The 23,313-nt window shown below is 49.0% G+C and overlaps 6 protein-coding genes across 6 annotated transcripts; 3 read left to right on the forward strand and 3 right to left on the reverse strand.

The window, feature by feature from the left end:
* Window positions 1-270: 270 nt before the first annotated feature.
* On the reverse strand, window positions 271-1,640 carry V1513DRAFT_438626 (Cupredoxin). Its single transcript, XM_066897082.1, has 3 exons — window positions 1,084-1,640; window positions 848-1,026; window positions 271-792 (listed from the first exon to the last, which is right to left on the reverse strand). Exons 1-3 carry the CDS (start codon window positions 1,240-1,242, stop codon window positions 426-428), a joined length of 705 nt encoding a protein of 234 aa, XP_066755710.1. The 5' UTR covers window positions 1,243-1,640; the 3' UTR covers window positions 271-425.
* Window positions 1,641-1,982: 342 nt separating this feature from the next.
* V1513DRAFT_438630 (fungal-specific transcription factor domain-containing protein) lies at window positions 1,983-5,879 on the reverse strand. Its single transcript, XM_066897083.1, has 4 exons — window positions 5,169-5,879; window positions 5,087-5,104; window positions 4,535-4,955; window positions 1,983-4,482 (listed from the first exon to the last, which is right to left on the reverse strand). The coding sequence occupies exons 1-4, from the start codon at window positions 5,484-5,486 to the stop codon at window positions 2,303-2,305; spliced, it is 2,937 nt and encodes a 978-aa protein (XP_066755711.1). The 5' UTR covers window positions 5,487-5,879; the 3' UTR covers window positions 1,983-2,302.
* A 1,286-nt stretch (window positions 5,880-7,165) lies between these two features.
* On the forward strand, window positions 7,166-11,172 carry V1513DRAFT_223302 (Retinoic acid induced 16-like protein-domain-containing protein). The gene is made up of 4 exons (XM_066894394.1): window positions 7,166-7,477; window positions 7,538-8,455; window positions 8,503-8,699; window positions 8,750-11,172. The coding sequence occupies exons 1-4, from the start codon at window positions 7,385-7,387 to the stop codon at window positions 11,094-11,096; spliced, it is 3,555 nt and encodes a 1,184-aa protein (XP_066755712.1). The 5' UTR covers window positions 7,166-7,384; the 3' UTR covers window positions 11,097-11,172.
* A 2,094-nt stretch (window positions 11,173-13,266) lies between these two features.
* On the forward strand, window positions 13,267-16,069 carry V1513DRAFT_429760 (uncharacterized protein; the record flags this gene model as incomplete). The annotated part of the gene is made up of 2 exons (XM_066896330.1): window positions 13,267-13,524; window positions 13,577-16,069. 2 exons carry the CDS (start codon window positions 13,267-13,269, stop codon window positions 16,067-16,069), a joined length of 2,751 nt encoding a protein of 916 aa, XP_066755713.1.
* A 590-nt stretch (window positions 16,070-16,659) lies between these two features.
* V1513DRAFT_429761 (C2 domain-containing protein) lies at window positions 16,660-20,623 on the reverse strand (the record flags this gene model as incomplete). The annotated part of the gene is made up of 4 exons (XM_066896331.1): window positions 16,660-19,714; window positions 19,765-20,327; window positions 20,376-20,420; window positions 20,477-20,623. The coding sequence occupies 4 exons, from the start codon at window positions 20,621-20,623 to the stop codon at window positions 16,660-16,662; spliced, it is 3,810 nt and encodes a 1,269-aa protein (XP_066755714.1).
* Window positions 20,624-21,843: 1,220 nt separating this feature from the next.
* Window positions 21,844-22,566, forward strand: V1513DRAFT_438642 (kinase binding protein CGI-121-domain-containing protein). The gene is made up of 2 exons (XM_066897084.1): window positions 21,844-22,353; window positions 22,405-22,566. The coding sequence occupies exons 1-2, from the start codon at window positions 21,886-21,888 to the stop codon at window positions 22,495-22,497; spliced, it is 561 nt and encodes a 186-aa protein (XP_066755715.1). The 5' UTR covers window positions 21,844-21,885; the 3' UTR covers window positions 22,498-22,566.
* Window positions 22,567-23,313: the final 747 nt, after the last annotated feature.

Raw genomic sequence — 23,313 nt, forward strand, 5'->3', positions numbered from 1 at the left:
CAGTGACGTCAACTTAACGTTTTACATTACATTTTATTTCCGGGTATAGTTTGTCGGGGAAGTTTACGAGGACCTTGGGCAGTCGAGCAATAGGAGGGAATGTCGACAATTGCTTCTCGATGACGTCATCCAAAGCTGCTTTAAAAAATTCTGTCCTGGCCATAAAAGTTGCACAACCGTGTAACATCGTGGCTTTGACGACAGTGCTAAAGTTCTGCAATTTCGGGCAAGAAGGTGTACGGCATGGACTTGATTACCAGCCTGGCAAGATCAACTTAAGAGCATATATTGCAGTACATCTGCCATCTGAAAATTTCCTCTTGTAAAATAATTGTCGCTCAAATCCATTATAGAAGCGACGCAATTACCTTGTCTGAAATAAAATTGACTGAGCTATCGCTGTTGTTCAATATTTACATACCTTGTCAAGCGAAGATCCGCAACAAGAGAGCACCGGTCACGAGTAGAGCTCCGGCATTGATTGCCAGTGCGCTCGCACCCGACGTCGTCGTCGTGGAAGTGGAGGCGGCAGAAGTTGTTGACGTCGAACTAGACATCGTCGTGACCGAAGAGCTGGTTTCCGATGATGTCGTAGTTGCCGCAGCTGATGTAGAGGAGCCGGAGGCGGAGGTTGAGGTAGAGGACGAGGCAGAAGATGACTCAATAGAGACATTCCCAGCAGCTTGCGACGGCGTCGAACTTGAAGACAACTGCGCCGCCGCGGAAGCGAATGCGTTCACACTCTGATCAGAAGTCGGATTGATCGCTCCGACCATGCCGCCCTCGCAGTGGCTAAGAATTATTAGAACCCGTAGCAAATATAAGCAGAATCAATTGACCACTTTACCCGTCTACCGGACAGTAGAAGAAGATAGGATCTGTACTGTTGACTTTGATTATAAATGTGGGCTTAATGGATCCAGACGGTGACATGATGCCGGAGAAGAACACGACGCTGTCGCCAGAGGATGGCGAAGCGAGCGGTACACAGGGTGAACTAAACGCCGCCTGCGCAACACCGTGAGGCTACAGTACTATCAGCACTGTCCCAAACGAACTCCCCTTGAGCAAGATGGCACTTACGCCAGAATCCCATGTGAAGCGGACATAATCGCCAGTGTCAGCCGTAACAGAGTCTGGACTAAAGGTGAAGCCTCCTTGACCGACTGCCACGTCATGTACCGTGACAGCCAAGGCTGAGCCGATGGAGAGAACAAAATGGAGACCGTATAACAACTTCATGATAATTACTGGATAGTTTGTCGCTGGTATTTCGATTTCAAATGTCGTTAAGACTCGCAGAGTGCAGTATTTTATATATATATATAATATCTGTATGGACTAAATAAAGATATCACAAGTCCTAATCAGCGTTGTGCTAAGCCTCGATCGCTAAGACAATTCAAAGCCGGACAAAGACAAACACAAAGCACTTATACTTGGGTGGAGCCGATGGAGACGAGGCATTAAAGTAGCCGTTGCATTTTTGGTTCAGATGCACAGCCCTGCTCAACTGACAATTAAGAAGGATCAAAAACTTTATGCGGAGTTTTGTCGCGTATTAACCTTTAGAGTAAGACTGACATCTTTTGCCTTAATAATGTCTCAAGCCGAGATGTGTTAAGCGATGCTTCTAAAATTCACCGTTTGACAATGCAGCGGTCTGAGCGTTAGGGACTATCATTGCCTCTCTGACGTCATCGGCATCATTGGGAGAAAAAGCCTAACCCTATTCGATTTCTGCAAGTTTTATTGGGATAAAAAAAGCAATTAAACATATACGATCGCGAATACGAGTACATCAGTGGCTACGGGCGGGATGTGACAAACCGAACTCTAATACTGCGGGGGAATGGGCTTGGAATTCATGTGCGCGACAAATAATATGCAAGCGAAACTCGTCGAGCACTCCAGCCAGCACAGCCTTCGCTAAATGTCCTCCCCCTCGATTTTACAACTATATTAAACACAAAAAAAAAAGGCTGCCAGGATCGGTATTTTATTGCGGATTTCTAAAAAAAGACAATCATCGCATCGGTCTATCACATCTGTATACTGAAACTGATTGACTTTTTAACACCGTTTACAAAATTATCCAACATATCATTCCAAATTATGTAGCAGGATTATATACACAAAAAAATATACAAAATACATTAATTCAATCAAACAGATATACATAGTATCTCACAACTCCATACTTTCTCTTATAACTTACAAACACGCCAAATATGTAATAATATACAATGAAATCCCCCATGCAACAGCATATCGTGACAAAAAAATTTACTTTTTAGCAAACCTACCCGTAATAACTCCCACCCATACCATTCCCATAACCATTGCTGTCTCGGTCCTGTCCTCCTGGCCGACCCTGTCCCGGCGGACTGGACGAGGAGGCTGCAGCTGCAATTTCTTTTCGCTTGGCAGAGTATGACAATTTTTCGAGCGTTTGCATTTCCGTGAACACGTAGTCTTGCCAACTGAGTGAGCCGTCTAGCCAGAGAGCAGGTGCCACAGGACCTGCGCCGTTCGTCATCGCAGCGCCTGTTGGTGTGCCAGCTTGTGGCGGGACACCAGACCGAGCGGCAGCAGCAGCAGCGACGGCCGCGGCTTGCCATAAGTACGGCGCCGCTGGTGGCGTCGCTGATTGGACATTTTGCTGAATATGTTGCTGATGTGGGGAAGGCTCGTACATCGGGGTTGGTTGCGGAGTATATGGAGATTGCGGATGTGACGGTGGAGCACCCGTATAAACCGTAGCCGACGGTGGTACATATGGAGCGTGCTGGCCATACAGATGGGTTCCATCCATCGACACACTCGCTGGTATCGCCGTTTCCGAGGCGACGGCCGCTGCTGCTGATGCAGAAACCAGATGCGACAAGGGACCGGACAGTGAATGATCCATACCTTGCTGAGCCTGGTTTTGGTCCATAGTGTAAGCTTCGTTGGACATCGAATATCGTTGTGGCAGGAGCGGCTGTGCGTGCACCTGTTGTGGTGGTGGTGGAGGAGGAGGAGGAGGACGAGGAGGCTGCTGCTGGTGTGATTGTGGTTGCGGCTTTTGAGACTCTTCTCGCCGGTGGCTGTGATAGAAGTATTGATTATATCGTTCCTCCAGTTTCTTCGTCGTCTCCTCGGACAAAGCACTGACAACTTCACGCATTTTGTTATTACCAACATCGGTACCCAATGAGATCGCAATCTCGTCTATAACACTCAAAGTAATTGCAGCGTCCTCCTTGACTCTATTGATTTCCTCTCTAGGTAAATCTTTTCGCGACCATGCGCCGTATAAAATCGTAAAGAGCGACGTAAGTAGTACCGAGACGTTGTACCACGTCGACTCGACGTGATTGATTTTCATAAGGTTGTTCATGGTATGTAACAGCTCTCTGGCGATGCTCACCGACATATTCCGCGATTCTTCATTAAATGCCTGATTGTTTGTCGTCGAACCAGATGGATGACGGATGAACAAATGCAACTCATTCAGGGTAAGCCACATGATTCCGGCATACCGCTTGTCCCGTAGATCACCAGTACTATCCGAAGGTTTCCATGTCAAGCTCTCAGGTAATTCTGACTTCCACTTTGCCAGTTCAGCCTCAAATTTGAAAACTAAACGCTCATATTCCTCTGCCTTAGGCTTTCTCACGGCGTAGAAAGTCGAGTATACCTTTGACGAAATCTTCGTCAGCCCGAAAAGCGCCAGACCGGGTAAAAATGAGCACGGATTCTCAATCTTCGTGTAATCCGTGCCATCGAGATACTCATCGTCGACCGCAAGCGGCAGCTCTGTGTCGAAGTTCTTATTGCTGAGAGCTAGCGGGCGACCCAGCCGGTTCGAGATGGCGGATTCGAGTGACAAAAGGCACCAGAAGACGCGCTTCCGCAGCTGAGACTCGCGAAGGGAGAGCGATCTCGTGGCACCTAGTGATTGGAGATTTTCTCTGTGCAGGCCAAGCTGGATTGCGATTGTCATTGCCAAACGACCCAGTGCCCACGACGACTGAGGACGAGGAGAGGGTCGCAGAAACACTAGGATCAAAACTAGAGCTTGGACTGACCCAAGATCCGGCTTGTGAAAGAGATCGTGAAGGAATGGAATAACACGGTGGTAAAAGGTGTCGGATACCGGTGTGTAGTTCTCCCGATTTTTATCCATCTTGCGCTGATAAAGATCAATTGAGGACGTGATCAGCGCGAACACCATGTTGACAATGACAGCTGTCTGGGCGGTGGGCAGGTAGTTTTCATCACTGTATAACTTATTGATCTCCTGGAGAATCCACGATTTGCTGACAACTGGAATCACTGGGTGAATGACAGCAATAAACGAGTCAACGTATAGCTTTGCTTCCTCATATGACGGGAGCTCCATCTTGACAGGCTTGGGACACGAAAATATTTCGAAGAAGTTGGTATCTCCGAGATTACCAGGCGCTAGGTCACGAAGATTTATGTGGATACCAAAGACTGTTTCTTCGTGAGACACATACAAATAGAGTATTACAAAAAAGGCACATACTTGATAGAGTGGCCTCATCCCAAGATCCCACATGATGACCAGGAGAAGACAATTTCTCGCCCACATAGACAGGCAGTCGAGTGTCGTCATATTTGCTGTCGGCGGATTGAACAGGGGGAAGCGTTATCGACGTCAGTGTCTCAATCGACGGAAGAACAGTCTGCGACGAGTGCTGCTTTAAGACGGATAACTGCTCCGGGCTTGGTAAATTCGCGAGATCAATAGAGGGCACTAGGGTAACTAGGATATTTTCGAGCTCCTGGACGCGTGACTTGAAAGACGTGACCTGCGATTCGAGAGACTCGACATATCCTCTTGGAACTGCGCGACGGGAGTTGAGATCGGTATTTGTACAAGCAACTCTGGCAAGAGTACAGGCAGTGCAGGCGCCAGTGGTAGCATTGCATTTGATTTTGCGCAACTATGAACATGTTAATATCCTTCTATTCCATAGTGGTGACTATACGGTCGTCGCGCAATTGAAGACGGCGGCCACGACTGCATGATTGCAAAGTCATTACGCCTACAATGCAGACCAATAAATTAACATACTTTACATCTGTCACAAGCCTAGAATAGAGCAAGATGTCAGCCTTTGATCCGACGCCAAATAAACACACGTATATATACACACCTGCCCGGTTCGAATACTCTTTCGCTTGCTCGGGACGGGAGACTGGCCGGGCGACGCAGCAGAAGGTGAGGCAGTTGCATTTGGTGGTGCCTGGGAGGTCTGGGCGAGATGCGAATGACGCTGCGGCGAGGCCTGCTGGGGAGGCATTGTGTGTTGCATGATACCAGACAGAGAGTGGGATTGCTGGTGCATCAGTCCGGGAGGCGGCCGAGGTGGAGGTGGTAGATGATGTTGTGAGAGCGGGGACCTGGCGGCCTGTACCGGTACGAAGCGTGCATGTTGCGAGTCCTGGACATCGCCTCGTACGTCTCTGGACATGGCGGACTGCACTGCAGCGGAGAGGTTTGATAGAAGGTGCAGGCACAGCGGCGGCCACAAAAGAATGTAGGGACAAGCGACTAGATAGTATCTACCTAGGAACAGATAGACAGCAATGGCTTGGAAAAAGGTGGCAGAGTAATAATGTTCGCAATCCGGCTCTCCAGTCCAGCCCGATGCATAGTTCTGAACGCCCTGCGCCGCCCGTGGCTGGTGAACCTGCAGAATAGGCTACGTGTTGGACTGATTGAGGAATAAATAACAAACTGCACTAAAGAAGGCACCGCAAATGCGGCACGCTCAGACAACGCAAGATGCCGCTGACACAGGGCCCACTACTGGCGCTTTAAGCGGAACGAACAGCCACGCTTCTAGCAAAAATTTGATGTCATTCGTGCTTTTTAGCTAACGAACGCCACACATCTCACAGCCAACTGTCGTCGGAGGAGAATCACACATGACTTGAAGCCAAAAAAAAGCGTATTATAGTGGTCTGAGGACTATATTAGGTAATATGCTAGCCGAATCCGGTTTTAGATTAGGTTCCAGCCGTCAACTCTGTTTCTCAAATGATGTGTGGCTTTATTTGCAATGCCACCTTTGCAGAGCGACTGCGAAGTTGATTCGTTGGATCCTGGTAGTTAGGAGACACAGAGGAAACGGGAGAACTGTAATTGCACACAACGGATCCCTGAAACTAAAAAGAAAAACTCCATGCGAATTCAATCAGGGGAGCGTCCCCATTCAGTTCCACTGAAGCTGTTGGGATTGCCGATTGACTACACGTAGGACATCGAAATATGGCGGACCTGGCGAATAATGCATAGTGCGTCTTTATAGCCAATTTAGACCGTTGACTTTTGACAGGTATCGATGTTTTGGAAGTTCATCATGACATCGCCTTCCGCCTGCTGAGGCTTAATCTTATTTCTTAGGAGTCGCACTTCGATATCATGGTTTGGGCCGTTAAACCAACACGTGGTCGACGTCCTGATAACTCTCACTGACATACGTCATTGGAGTCGAGAATTACTTTGGCATGGCCAGTGCAGGCTGATATCGGAGATAATCATGCGTGCTCGAGGTGAGTCCAATGCTTGCGATGTCTAGAACGAGTCGCAAGGGGCGGTCGAACTTGTTGCCACTGTCAGTGTCTGTTAGATATAGCATATCACCTAACAGCCACTGATTATTGTCTATGTTTCCCCGATGAGCTATTAGCAGCCAGTCCTGATTCCCTTCCGACTTTTACTGGTCAACCTCGAGCCCGCCATCGGGTAGTCTGTCGTCGTCCTTCGTCACTGAAATAGTGCCAAAGTATGAATTAACCAGATCAGCAACCACCGACTATCTCCAATTAAACCCATACAAAGTGGAAGCGCACACCAGGACCTGAGTTTGATAGATACCCCCCCATGTTGGTACCCGTAGCTAGTACAGACAGCGAGGCACGATAACATATTTCCAGAAGCCTTCTAGGAATCTTCCTAAGGCGCTGTCAGCACAAAATAAAACTAGAGGCTGACACTGGTCCATGCTAGGCGCGTGACAGACACCGCGAGGAACCCTGGAAGCTAGGGAGAAGTGTTGCGCCACAGTGTTCTCAACCTGGACTTGGTCTACAGGTGTACTAAGAGAACGGTATGATGTGCGTTTTTCGATTATGTATACCAAATGATCCTGATTCCTGCCTCATTCAAGGCGACGCCATCAATAAAAAGATTGTATTCGCAGGCCTATTGCATTCACATGTAGAGGTCCATATTTATGGCTGTGCACTGTGGCTGATGCGTGGTGTGTCTGCACGTGCAACTGAGGCTCAAGACATCACCATTATGAACATGAGACTCTCGCGTCCGATAATATAACCCCATTCTGCCACGCATAGTACGTGAGCCATGTCATTTTGGGGCTTATGGCGAAGGCAGCCGAAGGATGCAGAGAATAAAGGAGGAACAGCTGCAATTGAGAAGGCGTGGATTTCGTTGACGGTAGGTATAGTATTTTGATTTGTTTTAGCCGATAAAACGCAGAGTGCTAAGTTGGGATAGAAAGAGGAAGAAGCATTGCGGGATGGGTCGGACTCTCGAGCGCAAGATAAAGTCGCTCTCCAAATTTTGGAGATTGCGAATATAATTCGAGCAGACGAAGAACAAACTGGCACGCGAAGGATATGTCTCCAATACGCCCTTGACCATGGGATTTTCACCAAAATCGCGGAAATAACGCAATTGTGCGGGCCGTCGATAATCAAAGTATCAGTCGCGGCATTCTCGATACTTATCAAGAGCGGCGAAGAGTTGATGAGCAATGATCAAGTTATTAGGAGCATTAACATATTTCTGTGCGAGTTAAAAAGGAGTCGTGGTGAACGTGTACTGGAGGAGGAGTTTGCGGAGATGCTGTTTTCAGTTGCGTCAAGGTTGAGGTCGGAGCCGCAGAGTTTGATGAAGTGGATCCATTTGTCGCACAGTACACCGGCAACAGACATCTCAGATTTATTGTCGAACGATCAAGCATCAAGTGAATCTAAGTCTCAGTCGCGAGATGACGGTCAAAAGGTGGGCATTGAGGACATGCCAGAGATGGTATATGAGCTGCCGCCCGAGTCCGATAGCGACGTTCTGACAGACAAATCTCACTCTGCGCTTGATGAATCTCAGACGTCTCCGGTGCAAGATATTCAAGATAATGAATCTACATCTATCGAAGGATATGTTCCTACAGATGAAGTACAAAGCGAGACAGAGAATAGCACGGAAATTACTGCGATCAGCGAGACTTCTCCGGACGCAGTTCCCGCGCAGAATGTCGGGAGCCAACCACAGACAGTCGTGGCTAGCTCCAGCTCCAGGGAATGCCTAGAAGATGAGGGCCACCGAGATAGCTCGACAAGGAGGAAGAATATGGACGATGCAGCGGATATAATCGATGAACTTATCAATGACCTGCGCACTGACTCCACAAAAGTACAAACGATCTAACCGTTCGCTAACAACATACTAACTATTCGTAGAATAATTTCCCGCTATTTTATTTTCTCCTCGAGTTTATTCACCATGAAGGTCGCACTGGACAGTTCGCACGCACAGGGTTGCTTTATATTGTTGAATTAGCATGGCCCTCGTCGCCTCTAGAGCAATGGATTCTTGAGAGCGATTTTGGAACTCTGATGGCATCTGGACTGGGAGCACTGTACAGCCAGCTCAGCAGGTATGCGGTGAAACTATAACAACAAGCGGTGGAAGGGCTGACCGAAGTAGAACTATGCTTCGCGCTTTCGAGACGACAACAGAGCCCAAGATCGTGACCATGGCCAAAGAGTCCGAACGCAAATTCGTTCCAGTTGCGGTTGGCGGCAATGCCCCTGGGCATGAAGATCCTCAAGATATGGAGGACAATAAAGTTCATTTACAGACGTTTTTGTCGTACTTGGAATTTTGGCAAGATACACTAAGTCACTGCCGATCGCAACTGATCCGAAATACATTGTTGGACAATTTTGAGACCTTGTTCTTGAAGCAGTTGCTTGTTCCTTCACTGGCGGAGGGCATGGATGTTGAAGGGGGTGTTAGCGGCGGAGCCGCTATTGCTGTATTAACGTATCTGAGGGCTATTTTTGAAAGCTTGGATCAGAAGGATATAATCTGTCTGATTTTGTCATCACTCATAGTGAATAAGGATTCGATTCCGGCCACACAAGAGCCAAAGCCACATGTTATTCCCGAATACGAGTCCGATGACGACGTGGATGAGCGAATATTGATCAAGATGACTGGGACGACGTTTAGTTTGATTGATCTTATCACCAACAGTTTGCAGTCATCATCCCAGCAGACAATCGTTGCTGCGTTACGACTAGTGTCGACTCTTGTACGCAAGCATTACCCATATACATTGAATACTTTATTCCAAGTCACTCAGATTGCGGATGGGTTTGTCCCTACTGTCACGCCGTTTAACGTGTATTCTCAAGAAATGGAATTTTTCCTATCACTCATGCCCCACACTGAGACTGACGAACTAAGTACTCAGTTGTATGATAGGTATCTGAAGGACAATAGACTAGTTCTAGAATCACATGCATATCTCCCAGCCAGTATCGCGCGCTCAGAGAACATGGATGGTGCTGTGGCACACGATTTGACAAGCAAGGATATGCCGAACCTGTATTCGCATACTCTCAATGTCGAGGATCACACGTGGAATGAGCTACTTCGCCTGTTTTCATTATTTTTCGCGAACAGCGTGGAACTGAATCTTGTCTTGACGAAGGTGCTTATCGATTTAGTTTCGTGCGGATGGATGTCGTTGCGGGGATGGATGTTGGTTAAATTGGATGATGTGGCGGTGTCGCATGTGCTTCCAAGGCTCGATAACGATGATGGAGATGAGAATAACATGATCGAAGGGACAAAGATGGATGTCTCAGAGGTCGAAGATGTCGAAATTGACATAAGCTTACCAGGATTACTGGAGTATGCCGACGACATGTCCGATTCTGAGGACGAGTACTGGGGTACAAGGCGCGAAGAGCGTTATGAAAAGACTACGTTCCGGAAACTGTCACCGATGATGGACGTGTTAGAGGCCCTTAACGACAAGATTGACGAATACCGCCAGAAAATACCGGTATTCGACGATAAACTTGCCGAACGGAGGCAAATGCTACAGGATGACGAGGACCAGATCGGTGATACCGCCGCAGTCGCGTTCTCGAGCCCGGGAGCCGACATGAATGCAAAGGCTCCAGCTGCGGCCGAATCGCAACGGTTTTCGCTGTCGCCTATGGACACGCAGCAGCGTGCCGAGCAGATTTACTGGTCGTCTTCCACGGCTTCGTCGCCGGTGTCTTTGCGGCAACCAGTCGGGTATCGATCTGTGTCGGTGTCTAGCCTGTCGACGCCGAGCGCCGCCACGCGGTCGCCGCAGCCGCAGACATCGCCATTAGCTAGCCGTCAGCATCGTCGAAGGGGTAGTGTTGCGGGTGACATCCTCTCTGTGCCGTCAAGTGCGCATCTGCCAACGCACAAGCGTTCACACACTACGTTCGCAGGCTCTCCGTTCTTGTCGCCGAAGTCGACATTCCAGTCGGATTGGGTGACACCTTTGCGCGCGCCGCCGGTTCTTCGAGCCATGAAATCTCATGACTCCCTCCGCGCGTTCGAGTCTCTGATGTCATCACCACTTGAACGCCGGTCGTCGGTTACGGCGACGCAAACCCTGACGCCGGCATCGCTCGCTTGGACGCGGTTCTCAAGGGGGAATGACTACGAATCGTCAACGAAGTCGTTTAACAGGCTCGGGAGCAGTCCGAGTGAATTTGCCAGCACTTTGCTGATGAGCGATGATATTCACAATGGGCCTTTGGCAAGTGAAGATGAGGTTAGTGGGCGTGATGAAAGCGGTGGACAAGGCAAGACGGTTCGGGGCATTGAAATGGATGATATAGTTACGGATATTGAGTATGTTCCTACAGTAATTCAGGTTATGGGCCCAGAGACGGGGAAGACTCGTTACGTCAGCGTCGCGCATTTGTTGGGAAACGTTATTGTGTTTGAAGTGGGTAATTTTTTACTGTTGCATCGTTGCAGAACTGCTTTGTGCTAATTTGGAACAGGAGTTTGTTAAAGAGCTTACAGCTATGTTGCAAGTTCGCAGTACACTGATTGACCGTGTTGATTACGGGTGGCAGCGACGTAGGAGTTGACGGGGTGCATCGGCACTTGAACCAAACTTGCATGGAACTAGAGCCAGTTGAATTAGAACTGGGTTGGCGTACTACGGTGCTGGACTGCCCAGCCATGTGGCAGTGAGATAGAACAGGGACGCCATTGGGAGTTGTTTGAATCATGGGAAATAGCGAGCTTTGGTTGTCCACGCGTCACGGACTCGCGGGTGCACGACGCGGCAACGGTCCGGGTGGGAGGGTGTGTTCGTGCCACCTTGGGATCCGAGGGCGCGTTAGAAGGGGAGTATCTCGAGCTGTCGACAGACATTTGACATAGAAGATAGATGACCACTGAGTGAATTACGAGAATTGATGTTTTGTAGTATAGAATGTATTCATCGCATAGAAGCAATTCGATATATCTGTTTTGGTAATCGCCAGGGATAGGTAAGCCGATGATCACGCGAGACATGAGTTACAATTTCCATATGAAATTCAACGGGAATGCGCGGTACAGAGGGTTCTAGCATCCTAAAATTCCAAACTTTTCATTGATTGAATTGCTGGCTGGAGTACCACTTAATTCCACCACTTTGAATAAACCCAACGGGAATTCAATGTGGCGTTTTATTCTGCGGCGCAACGAATCTTAAGAGCTTAAGTGGAAAAAAGGTTGAGGACAAGGGGGTGCCCGGTTGACATAATCGCAGAACGATTTTACCCTGGATGATCCGAATTACGATTTGCAATAGAATAATAGGTTATACACGATAGCTAGCACACGAGACCAGTTCTTTTGGACGAGATATAAGTGAGAAATTCGCAACATGCAGTCTTGCAAAATAGCGTTAGACTTTCGTTAGCGAGGCAACTTCCATTAGACGAATATGCCGTAAAGAGAGGAAAGGTTTTACCACGCGAAATGTGTAGCCCATTGTTGAGACGCAATCTAGGAACTAGGAGTGAGATGAGAAAGAGACAATTGACGAGTCGAATTGCAATTGTAGCCTGCCAGGAGTGTATAATAATTGCATGTGTACGATATCTGAATGATGTGCAGGAAGCTTGATGACAAAGAACGACGTCATAAGGTACTGTGCATATAAGGCGCAATGAACTTTGTGCCAATTACAGGGCAAGGAAGTGAATCTTAATTTCCACTTGTATGTTGGGTATAGTATTTCTTGTTTGTATGCTCCGAGACTGATAATATGCTAGACAGGGCCGAAATTACAGAAGTGGTAATGGTCAGAAGTACATATTGGTACCGGTCATGATGTGCGATGAGAGTTTATTCAAGAAGGCTGAAACAAACGATGACTCAGCTTCCTTTGTTTATGTTCCTTCCTGCATTTCATTTTATGGTAATCAATTACTAACAGTTGAATAGCTGTCCATGAATAGTACCGTAGAACCGATAGAGTAGTTAATTACCGACTATAAGACGTTTTAGAAAGCAATTTGGCTAAATAGAGAAATATTTGTTACCAAACTTTGGATTAGTTGGCACGAGCGGGTCCGGGTAACAAATATGAAGTAGGCGGGACCCCCGCGCACTCAGTTTTCTTTGTACGCAAGCAATACTCGCACAAGAAAAGTAACGCCTGACCACCCCAAACCTCATCCGCCATCGCGCATAGTGACTTGCCTGCCATCTTCACTCCTACGGCAAATAACCTACTCTATAACCGATAAACTGCTCAAAGTCGCAGCGCGTTTAATTCGCACATGCTTATCGTCGTGCTTTCGGCACACCGGCGTTAATGTGGAGACGGTAATAGTTAATCCAACTGAGCTTCAAGGCCTCACACTTGGAGAACACCACTCTATCTGCCAGCGATTGACACTAACTATATTGTTACTGTGATTCAGTCTGGACGGCAATTTAGCCTGTCGATCTGGAGGAGTCCGGTTGTCGCATCATATCCAAGCGTATCTATCGCCCGATTTCAGTCAATTGAGCACTGTCGCTATTTCATCCCACAAGATATTTGCTATTACCCAATTGGACATTGTTCGACAAACAGACCACTCTTATAGTCGCATCCAGTCGGGATTGCACCCTACGCCTGCATCGCGCAACATAAGGATATAAGCTCACCAACCAACATGCCCCGAACTTCTTCGCGCAACCGCCCACACACCACCACGGCATCAATAGCTGTCCCCTATGCGGGTGCGCCGTCGTTCAAGTCCCATGCTCCGGCTCGGCCGTCCCCCCTTTCAATGCACGACCGGAACGGAATGCCGCTAGAGATAATGGATCGCTTACGGTCTTTCCCGCTGTTTGCCTCTGCGCCGGATGGGTTTTTAATGGCTATTACGAGAAAACTGAGACCACAGTTTTATTCCCCTCAAGATTACATTGTGCGTCTTCCAATAATGTGATCGGTGGAGTTGGCTAACTAATTTGATATAGTTGACGGAAGGTGAAGATGCCAGAGCAATGTACTGGATCGTAAGAGGTGCTGTCGGTGTCACCTCTAGAGATGGCGAGAGTGTGTATGCGGAACTAACGGCTGGTGCCTTTTTTGGTGAAATTGGCATTTTGTTCAACAGGCCGCGAACAGCGTCTGTTCTTGCGCGGACTAAATGCATGGTCGTCGTTCTAACAGCAGAGGCGCTCAATGCAGTCCTCCCACAATATCCGGATATTGAAAAAGCGATTAGAGAAGAGGCGCAGGAACGATTGAATATATTAGAGAAACAGAAAGCTGCAGAGTTGAGCAAGAACCAGGAACACGCCGCAACGAACCTTGCATCTGCCACGACTGATGCACCAGGTGCATCACAACAGATTCAGTCGACTCCGCTTCGAGAAACACCATTTTCTAACCTCATAGTCCGGGATTTACTGAAAGACATCTCACTCTTTGAGTCGCTGCCGCCAGATATTCTTCATACACTTGCTTTATCTGTCGAGCCGAAACGGTACTCGCCGTTTGAATATATCCTTCGCCAGAATTTGCCTGGTCGAGAGTTATTTTTCATAGTGTCGGGAACAGTGGAGGTCTTAGACGAGCCCTCTCAGTACGTCAGGGCCCGATTAACAAAAGGAGCTCATTTTGGAGAAGTCACATTTTTGTCCCTGGCCCCTGCAAGGACGGCATCGGTACGGTCAGTGACGATGGTGGACTGTTTGGTATTGCCAAGAAAGGAGCTAAAGTCGGTGATGGAGAAGTATCCCTCGATATTAGAAGCTATTGAAAAAACTGCGCGCGCACGCATGGCTAGCTCGTCAACGGCGGGTGAGCCGAGTGCTCAAGTTGCCAGTCGGGCTCCTGCCACGGATAACAAGAGCCTAGAGACACAACGTAGCGTTGCAGCAGATGTTGAGGAAGGAGAGCTGGAGAAGCCGCTTGATCCAGATCCATTTGCTCAGACTTCTGTTCACATTGACTCGGTGGAAGAAAACCCAAGTGCTCTTACGGTCCCGCTCATGTCGGAGTCGCCGTTATTGTCTACAGAAAGCATGAACCAGCTAAGTCTGGAATCATCACCGTCGTCAGAGTCACCATCAGCGCCGTCTTCGTCAGAGTCATCGACATCGTCCTCTCGATCGCCATCTCCTGCAATTGCGACAACTGCAGCTGAAGACCAGCAAGGTCCGAAATCAGACAATCTAGTCAAGGAGCGAAATCACTCAGCGCGTCGTCAGGCAAGCATGTCTGCCGACAGACTGTACAAACAGCATAAGCGAGCAAGAAGAGCTGGATCACACGTAATCGCCGGTATACTTCCCGACGCGATCCTCGTAAAGGTCCTGTGTAACCTCCCACTGCGGGATCTTGTCCACCTTCAACGTGTATGCAAGCACTGGCGCGATATCATTTTGCATTCGCCCAATATACTTACGAAGCTCGATTTGACGCCATACAATACATCAATAGACGACACAACTATAAAGTCGATCTCCGCGTTTGTTGGTAACCGACCACACGTGATCGACATCTCTAACTGCTTCCACATAACCGACGAAGGCTTTGCACATTTAGTTGCCTCGATTGGCCGCGACATTCGCATATTCCGCATGAAGTCCGTCTGGGACGTGTCCGGTATGGCAGTCATGGAGCTGACGGTCCCTGCGATAGCCCGCACACTCGAAGAAGTTGATCTATCCAATTGTCGCAAGGTCGGAGACGCCACACTCGCACGCGTCGTCGGCTGGGTCGTCCCCGAATCCGCGAACTCGCTCCCTGGTGCCCCGCCACCTGGCACTATCGTGGGGTGTCCGAATTTGAAGCGGGTATCGCTGAGCTACTGCAAACACATTACTGACAAGTCGATGCACCACCTCGCCGCGCATGCGAGTTCACGACTCGAAGTGCTGGATTTGACACGCTGCACAACAATCACAGATGTCGGATTCGGATACTGGGCTGCGCGTCCATTCCCACGGCTCAGAAAGCTATGCCTCGCGGATTGCACTTTCCTGAGTGACAAGGCGATCGTGTCACTTGCGGCGGCCGCAAAAGCGCTCGAGGAACTCGATCTGTCGTTTTGCTGCGCCTTGTCGGACGTTAGTGTCGAAGTGCTCTCACTCGGATGTCCACTTCTGAAGTCTCTCAGCCTAGCATTCTGCGGATCCGCCGTCTCAGACGCGAGTCTGCGCGCCGTGGCACGCCATTTACTGGATCTCCGAACGTTATCCGTCCGCGGATGTGTGCGAGTTACGAATGCGGGTGTCGACGCCGTGGTGAACGGGTGCGTCAACCTACAATGCCTCGACATTTCGCAATGTCGTAACGTGAATTGCGAAGCACCACCGTTACTCGGAATGCTTGGTGTTGTTGTTAATACCGGCGTCTCATGTCCTGAATCGGACGAAGAACGCGCTGGTGGGAGTGGCAAGTTGCAGACATACGGTTACGGCGCTGCTATATGGCGACAGAAAGTCAGAGTGATATTTTAATCGAGCAAGGTATTCGAGAGAAATTTGTGGTGCGAGAAGTGGAAAGTATAGGATGAAGCACCTTTTTGTTTGTCTGGGATTTGGAGTTATATTGAATTTAGGCTGGATGGATTTATGTATGTCTAATTTTTTTAGTTATTTGGAAAATTTTTATTGGCTGATTTGGGATCGTATTGACTAGTATTAGCTTGTTTTGGGTTATTTCTTATTCGAGTAAACAAATGGCTTGTGAGTTTCTAGTTGAGACCGAGGATTGTAATTTTGGAAGGGGCGGCGGAATATGTATATTAGTGTACATTAGAGTACAAAAACTACAGTCATTCAATAACGCAATCTACTTACTACGCGGCGGTAGCAATCGTAGAAACGGTCTCCGAAGAAAAGTACGTCCTCAAATCCACAGTTACAACGACGTGATTTCAATTCATAATATTGAATCATAAGACCTGTCTGCAACAAAAAATCCCAAATTAATTCTTTAACAAAAGTTATTACCGCATTCAAACCCTAAATAATATTACCAATTTTACAAAAACCCTTAAATAACCGTAAGAAGTACATTAATCAAATCAACCTATAGCAACAAAAGCTTATCGTCCATTCTTATTACTGTGTGCCGCACCAGAGAGTATACTACTGTTATCATCTTCAGCTTGGGACGATTTGTCTTTGTCTTTCGACTTGAATCCGTGTCTAAGGAATGACGCGCCCTTGCCAGCACCACCCGCGACTATACCGACACCTTTTATGGGAGCGCCGGCGACGGACGTGACGACTCGGCCGGGGATGGCGAAAGTGCCACTTATCGTCGCCGTGCCTCGAATCGTCCGCAGGACATAATCAGGTCTAAGCCTCAATTCGAGCCGGAGCTGCCCGGACTTGCCGTCGAGGTTCAGGATCTGGGTTTCTGTCTTGAGCGGCTCCAGATGACTGAGGTCTATCGGCGAGCCGCCAAGAAAGTCGTCTTCGGCTGGACCCATGTCCCAGTCATAGACCTTGACCACAAAGTTCGCGCTTGACAGCCTCGGGATGGGCGTTTCAAAGAGCTCGCCCCAGGCCGGGTGGAGCGTCTTCTTGACGACCTTTGTCTTGTATGCTTTCACGCCATTTAGCTCAAACACGCAGTATGGATCAGATTTGCCCCTGCGATCCGCGGCAGGCAAGTGCGTCGCCCCGACAACCTTGACCGTGATGAACCCCTGGTTGTTGTGGCTCTCGAACGGGTCGAGTGTCATGAGTACGGGGATGTACCGAAACGATACCTTGAGCGTGTAAACCTCATCTGGATTTTTAGACACGAAGCTGATTGTCGCGGGTGCGTTGAAGCCCTGCTTTAGGTGAGCAAGTGTCGAGCCCGACATGGACCCTACAACGTCGTCTTCATCGTCCCTGAGCGAGCGTTGTTTGCTGGTTAGCCGGATGTGCATCTTGGACCATTCGAGCTCACGAATGAGTGCGTCACCGACTTCATCGAACCGTGGTTTGCCGCCGTGGGACTTGCTTCCTGTTACGTAGTCCGGGCACAAAAAGTCATCAAAGAAGAACTGTACAAAGAGATCTGAGCACGCGAAGTTGCCCTCGATAATCTTGTACACCAGTAGGCCCGAATCTACAGCGATTAGCAGGTGGCCACACTTAATTCTAGCAGTCAGGTACATACCATACTTGAAGAGCTCCTCGGGGCTGAGTTTGAGCTTGGCGGGAACGACCTCTTTGCCCTCGGCGTCGACAGGTTTAGCAGCAGCAGTCGCATCAGGCTTGTCGCCATTCACAGTCACCTTCTCGATCTTCTGATTATTGCCCTGAGAAGGGGGAGCAGAAGCGGCAGCTGCGGCAGCCTGATCTTTGGCCTTCTGATCTTCCTCGATCTCCTCGGCATCCATGATGTTCAAGCATGGGAAGAACGACACGCTGTAGTACAACATACCCTTTGGTGCTCGCCCAGGCATGACTAGTTGTCCCGAACGCGTAGCACGGTCAATGAACTCGACGTACTCGCCCAACTCGTTCTTCTTGACAAAGCTTTCGGCATTAAGAACAACCTCTCCCAGAGATCTGTCCTTGCCGTCACTTTCGGCGTCCATAACCTCCAGCACGACTCTCTCGTTCGGCGCTGTAACAGTACCGTACACGACTTCGTCCCACTCGGGGTTGAGATCGGCTTGAATTGTGACGGTGCGGTTCTTATTGTAATTGTTGACCATGATGCGGACGTATGGGTCAACTTTGCCGACGGTCTCGAGGTTGCGGAGGTCATTCGCTTTATAGAAGTGGAATCGCAACACACCAATTGGACGAACATAACCGCCTGATCCGGCGATGCCCTTGATAGCGACGGGCTTAAACTCTGCCGAGATGCGCGCTCGACCAGCTGGCGCGAGCTTGAACCAATCATTACCTTTCTGGTTCTGGGCGATGATCTCATCAAGTTTGATTCTGGACGAGGCAATAGTGCCGGTGCCAGAAAGATCGCGGTCATCCTTGATCGTGAAAAGCAGAGTTGTGCGTTGCTTGTTGGTAACGAGCACCTCGTGTGCTTCGTCCCAGACGGGGGTATTAGTGCGCTTCATGACCTTGGTCGTGTGCACGGCCTTGCCATCAACAGAGTAAACAGCAAACGGGTTGAGACCCGCGCTGGCGAATCCCTTCTTGGCTGCCAGCTCTAGGTCCTTGGCCTGGTGAAGAGTGAAGCGGACGATACCGGTGTTCAGCTGTGGCGGTGGCTCGACGGTGCCATCCTCCAGGGTTTTGCCGAGCAAAGTCGGGAAGAAGCGAGCATCGAAGACGACTTCGCCGCGCTCCTTGCCGTTATTGATAATCTTGCCGATAATGTTCTCTTTCTCGGGATCCTCTTCAAGAGACTCGAGAGGGAAAGTGACAATGCCGAGCGACCGGTCCTTACGGACGTCGTTGAAATCCAACACTTCCATGGTCAAAGCATCGGTGAGGGACGTCACCAGTAAAATCTTGGTCTCGTTCCACCTCGGGGTTGACGTGTCGCGTTTGATGGTCGTGCGGGAAAGCTCTTCGCGACCGTTGAAGGAAAGCTTTACATACGGATCGACGGTGTTAGTGATCATGTCACTGCCCTTGAGACCGCGAGCGCTGTAGATTGTGATAGCAAGGACACCGACCGAGGCGTCGGCGGGCGCGCCTACGAGCATCTGCTGGATATTGAGCGTAAACGTGTTCGGGTCGTACAACATCGGCCCTATATTGTCGTTGACCATCGACTTGATGAAGCTCTCGAGACCCGGCAGGAAGTTGACATCGAAGCCAAAGGTTTCACCACCGATCGGCTTGAGGACGAAATCAAAATATGGTGCGCCTAAGAACGAAAGACTAACAGTCTGGATGTGGGGGAAGGATGTAACGAGCTTGAGCTTGACCTGCATCAAACCCCTGAAGGCCATATCTTGAACGAGAATGGGCATGCCAGCGGAGACGACACCCTTACCTACACGAACCTGGAGCTCGACGAGGGGGTTGATCTTGTTCTTGAGCTGACGAGACGTAAGATCCTCAGTATCGTTGGGGATGAAAGAAAAGCCCCAGTCCATGACGACGACGTCTTCCTCAGTCTTTGGATACGTGCGGACGAGATCAATACGAGGAGGCTTTGTGCCGAGAGTGAAGCGCTTGAGCCTGATCTAGTTAAAATTTTTGATTGGAATCAAAACAACGCAAGAACATACGCAAGGCCATCGATCGGAGCAGGAGTCTTGACACCGGACAGGACCTGGTTGGTTGTCTCGATGACAGTTGCATTCAAAGTCGGGAGATAGATGGCCCAGAACTTGATGAGGAAGGAATTGAGCCACTCCATGGTCTCCGCATCAGTCTCGAGCTTGATGAGCGCGGACTCACGAGCGAGATCATCACGGACTCTGTGACGGACGCGGAGGATCGACGTACGGTAGTAGGTCGAGGCGAAAGCCATGACGATGAAGATCCACACTAGGCCGCCACCGAGACGCGCGATCAACCAAGATACGAAGGAAGTGAAGAAGATAATAGCAGAATTATGGTACCAGTCGCCAAAGAACTTATCCTTGAGGTAGTACTCGAGAAAGGTGACGCGATCCCGCAAGTCCTCGTCTGCATACTCCTCTTCGATGTTGTCGATCCAGGCGCCGATGGCACGCCTGAGCTTCTTTTTGGGCGCAGCGCCCGATGTTTCTTTAGGGACTTGCTTGGCGGGTTCAGGCTCGCGGTGCTTGTCCCAGCGTGAGTCGCGAGGAGGTGGAGTGCGTTCGGACTGGAAAAGGAGTTAGATGTATGTGACAAATAGAGACTCAGGACACACCTTCAACTGGCCGAGAGTTGCAACATCGACTGCCTTTCCGGCGATCTAGAATATCAATTGGTTAGCTGAAGCAGGATCAGAGAGAAATTATGGGAATGCACATTGCCAACCACGCCAACGGTGCCAGACACTGCACCAGTCGCAACCCCGAATGTGCCAGTGACGACATTTGACGCATTTGATGAGAGGCCTCGTATCATGCCGAGCCTTGACTGCGATTTGCCGTTAGCTGAACCGTTGGAAGTCATGGTTCAGAGTAGAGGCCGTAGCTGATGGGCGAAGCAGCAGAGGATTAGGGGGAGCAGGAGATGAGCGAAAAAAGGAAGCATAGTAGGCGGAGATCTTGAAATGATCTCTCGTTTATGACGTAGGGCAGAAGCGGCGCATTGGGTACGCGTACGCGACCATTGATGAACGATAGTCGATGAATGCTATTGGTAGACAGGCTCTTGAGCCCGTCATGGAATTAATTACCCGGTACATCTTTTCTGGGCTGATCGAGCCGAATCGAACAGTCTAAAGATGACCTCTTGGATATAATGCTTATTTGAAAGGGCATGCAGAGAAAGGCACAGCAGGGCTCACACACATTAATTGGACTCGAAAGTTCAACGGCCTCAGAACGTGTCTATGAGCCAATAGCCGGATGCTCCTCCGCTATCTTGACAGTTCCAGTCATCCTGACATCTAACATGCTTTTGAAGGCATCTGCAGAAGAGCTCGACAAATTAGGCAACTTACTGCTGATATTCGCGGGTTGTCACAGATTCAAAGAAACTGAGCGTGAACTGTTCGGATTCTGGGTCACGTAACCCTGAACTCCTGTAAATTCAACGTCACTGCGCTTCACAGTCTTCCACTTAGTGAATTTTGTTTTTTTTGTTTTTTTCTTTTGTTTTTGGCTTTTCGTTTGCTATGGCACAATGAGCTTAGCACTAATAATGGAGGCTTTTTGGTTGCTCTGTGCGCAAACCTTACGGCATCCACTATAAGTGATTCGCATGACCCATACGAACCATTTGCACTGCGCCACAAATAACTCATTTTTGCTTCGATAGCATGGAAAGACACAAGTCCGCCTCCTAATTGCGCCTTTCTTCAGAGCGGCGCCATGGATCTTTTCTAATTATTCTTGCTTCGTGCTGTTCTGCGCGCTCCTGCGACTGCCTCGGCATCTGCATGCACGAAGCCTGAAAACATCCGTCTCGACGATGGATTCCGTAACTTCCGGTCTGCCCATCTCGTGCGCGGCAGCCTGTCGGTCGCCTTAGAGAATCCGAGTCTTGCGCATTGCAGACTGCAGATAGAAAAATGTACTTCCTACGTTCTTCATCTACACATACTATCGCTCGTCGATTACAGACACTTAAAATTAGCTTCATCGGGTTAGGTTATGTCACGTGAATAGGGTTAGGTGTTTTGTTCTCAATTTTGCCGGCTGTTGCCGTATCGTCCTCATTGTCGAGTTCCCGACTTGTCTTCAGTATCACCGACGCAATAATAAAAGCCCATGGCGTCAGGTCTAACACTTCGGCTCCCGCAGTTTCCACAATGCTTGGTCCACATCGGCCTGTACACCTCCGTGGCCAATGCCTCCATCATTCGCAGGGAATTATTGTCCAGCAACACTCGATATTCCTATGCATTTGTTGATCCGCGGAGTGTGCTTTCCGTTGCCCACGTACTCGCTGCTGTCTATCGCGCCTTGACGGATATGGAAGCTGGTGGAATGCGGACAAGGACCCTGAGTTCGGAGATTGTGTTTGCGTTTGGAGGTACTATGAATATTGCAGAGACGTTGAGACGTTTCGGGATCAACGACGACAGTGATAGCCTGCTTGTTGTCAAGGTCGACACCGATCAGGTGGAACGAAGCCACTCGGTGTGGGACGAGTTGGGAGAGATTATTCAGGGCACGAGTATTCCGGTAACCGACGAGAATATTGCACTTTTGACAGATGTAGAGATTGTCAGAAAGGTAGAGTGAATTCTTATCGTTCTAGAACCTCCGAGATTGCTAATGTCCTAGAATTACAAAATTCAGCAGGGAATATCACTAGCCGACAGAAGTGACGCCACAAAAGTCGTTGCTGGTGCAATTGCATTGCGTGGATATCTATAGATTGAACTTATATGGCGAAAACAAAGTGTACGATAGATTGTTGGAATATATAATTACTTGTAACTACCATTCTAACATTTGATAATGCTTCCCGCCAACCTCATATATAAAATACATCTCACAACCCCTGCAGTTGTCTCTCCCGCAACTGCTTCTCAGTCGGCATAGAACTTTCCTCGTGAACGGCCCTCATGTTGTCATTCATTGAAGTCCGTCACGACCATATGCTGTCCTCATTCATTCGTCCCATCATTGTCTCCGGCATCACTAAGAAAGACGAGACATTTATACAAGGCGGTCAAACTGTCGAGCCGGTGACGTCTAGTAACCACTGCTTCTCGTCGTTCGTTGTCGCGGCCGACATAACGGGCTTGGACTACTGTTGGCGGGAGACAGATCAATCGAAGTTCAGCCAGATCGCAGCCGACGATATTAGATCCCCTCAAATGTATCACCGCTCTAAGCTATCTGTGAACAGTATTTTAATTCTATTGTCGCTATGGTCGAGTGATGACACACAGCGTCAGCCGGCGAGACGCGACTTGTGGTATTGTCCCCAAACTCTCGAAGCAACGAAGGAAACGAATGATTTGACCTTAGTGTTTACTTCACCGAGCCGTAATATCAACGCAGAAATCGTTTGTTAAAATGCTCCTGAGTCCTGACCGCTGAATTCATAGGTGTGCCCAATCGAACGGTTCTCTGCATTTTGACGAGATTTTGTGGTAGGACCGGTGGAAGTTGCTTTCTAGTCAACGCAAGATAAAGCAGCCAAAAACCTGCTATGACGTCGTCGGTTGTGGCGGTGAAGAATTG

Source organism: Lipomyces chichibuensis (assembly GCF_038497645.1).
Source record: "Lipomyces chichibuensis strain CBS 12929 unplaced genomic scaffold V1513scaffold_4, whole genome shotgun sequence".
Taxonomy (NCBI): Eukaryota; Fungi; Ascomycota; class Lipomycetes; order Lipomycetales; family Lipomycetaceae; genus Lipomyces; species Lipomyces chichibuensis.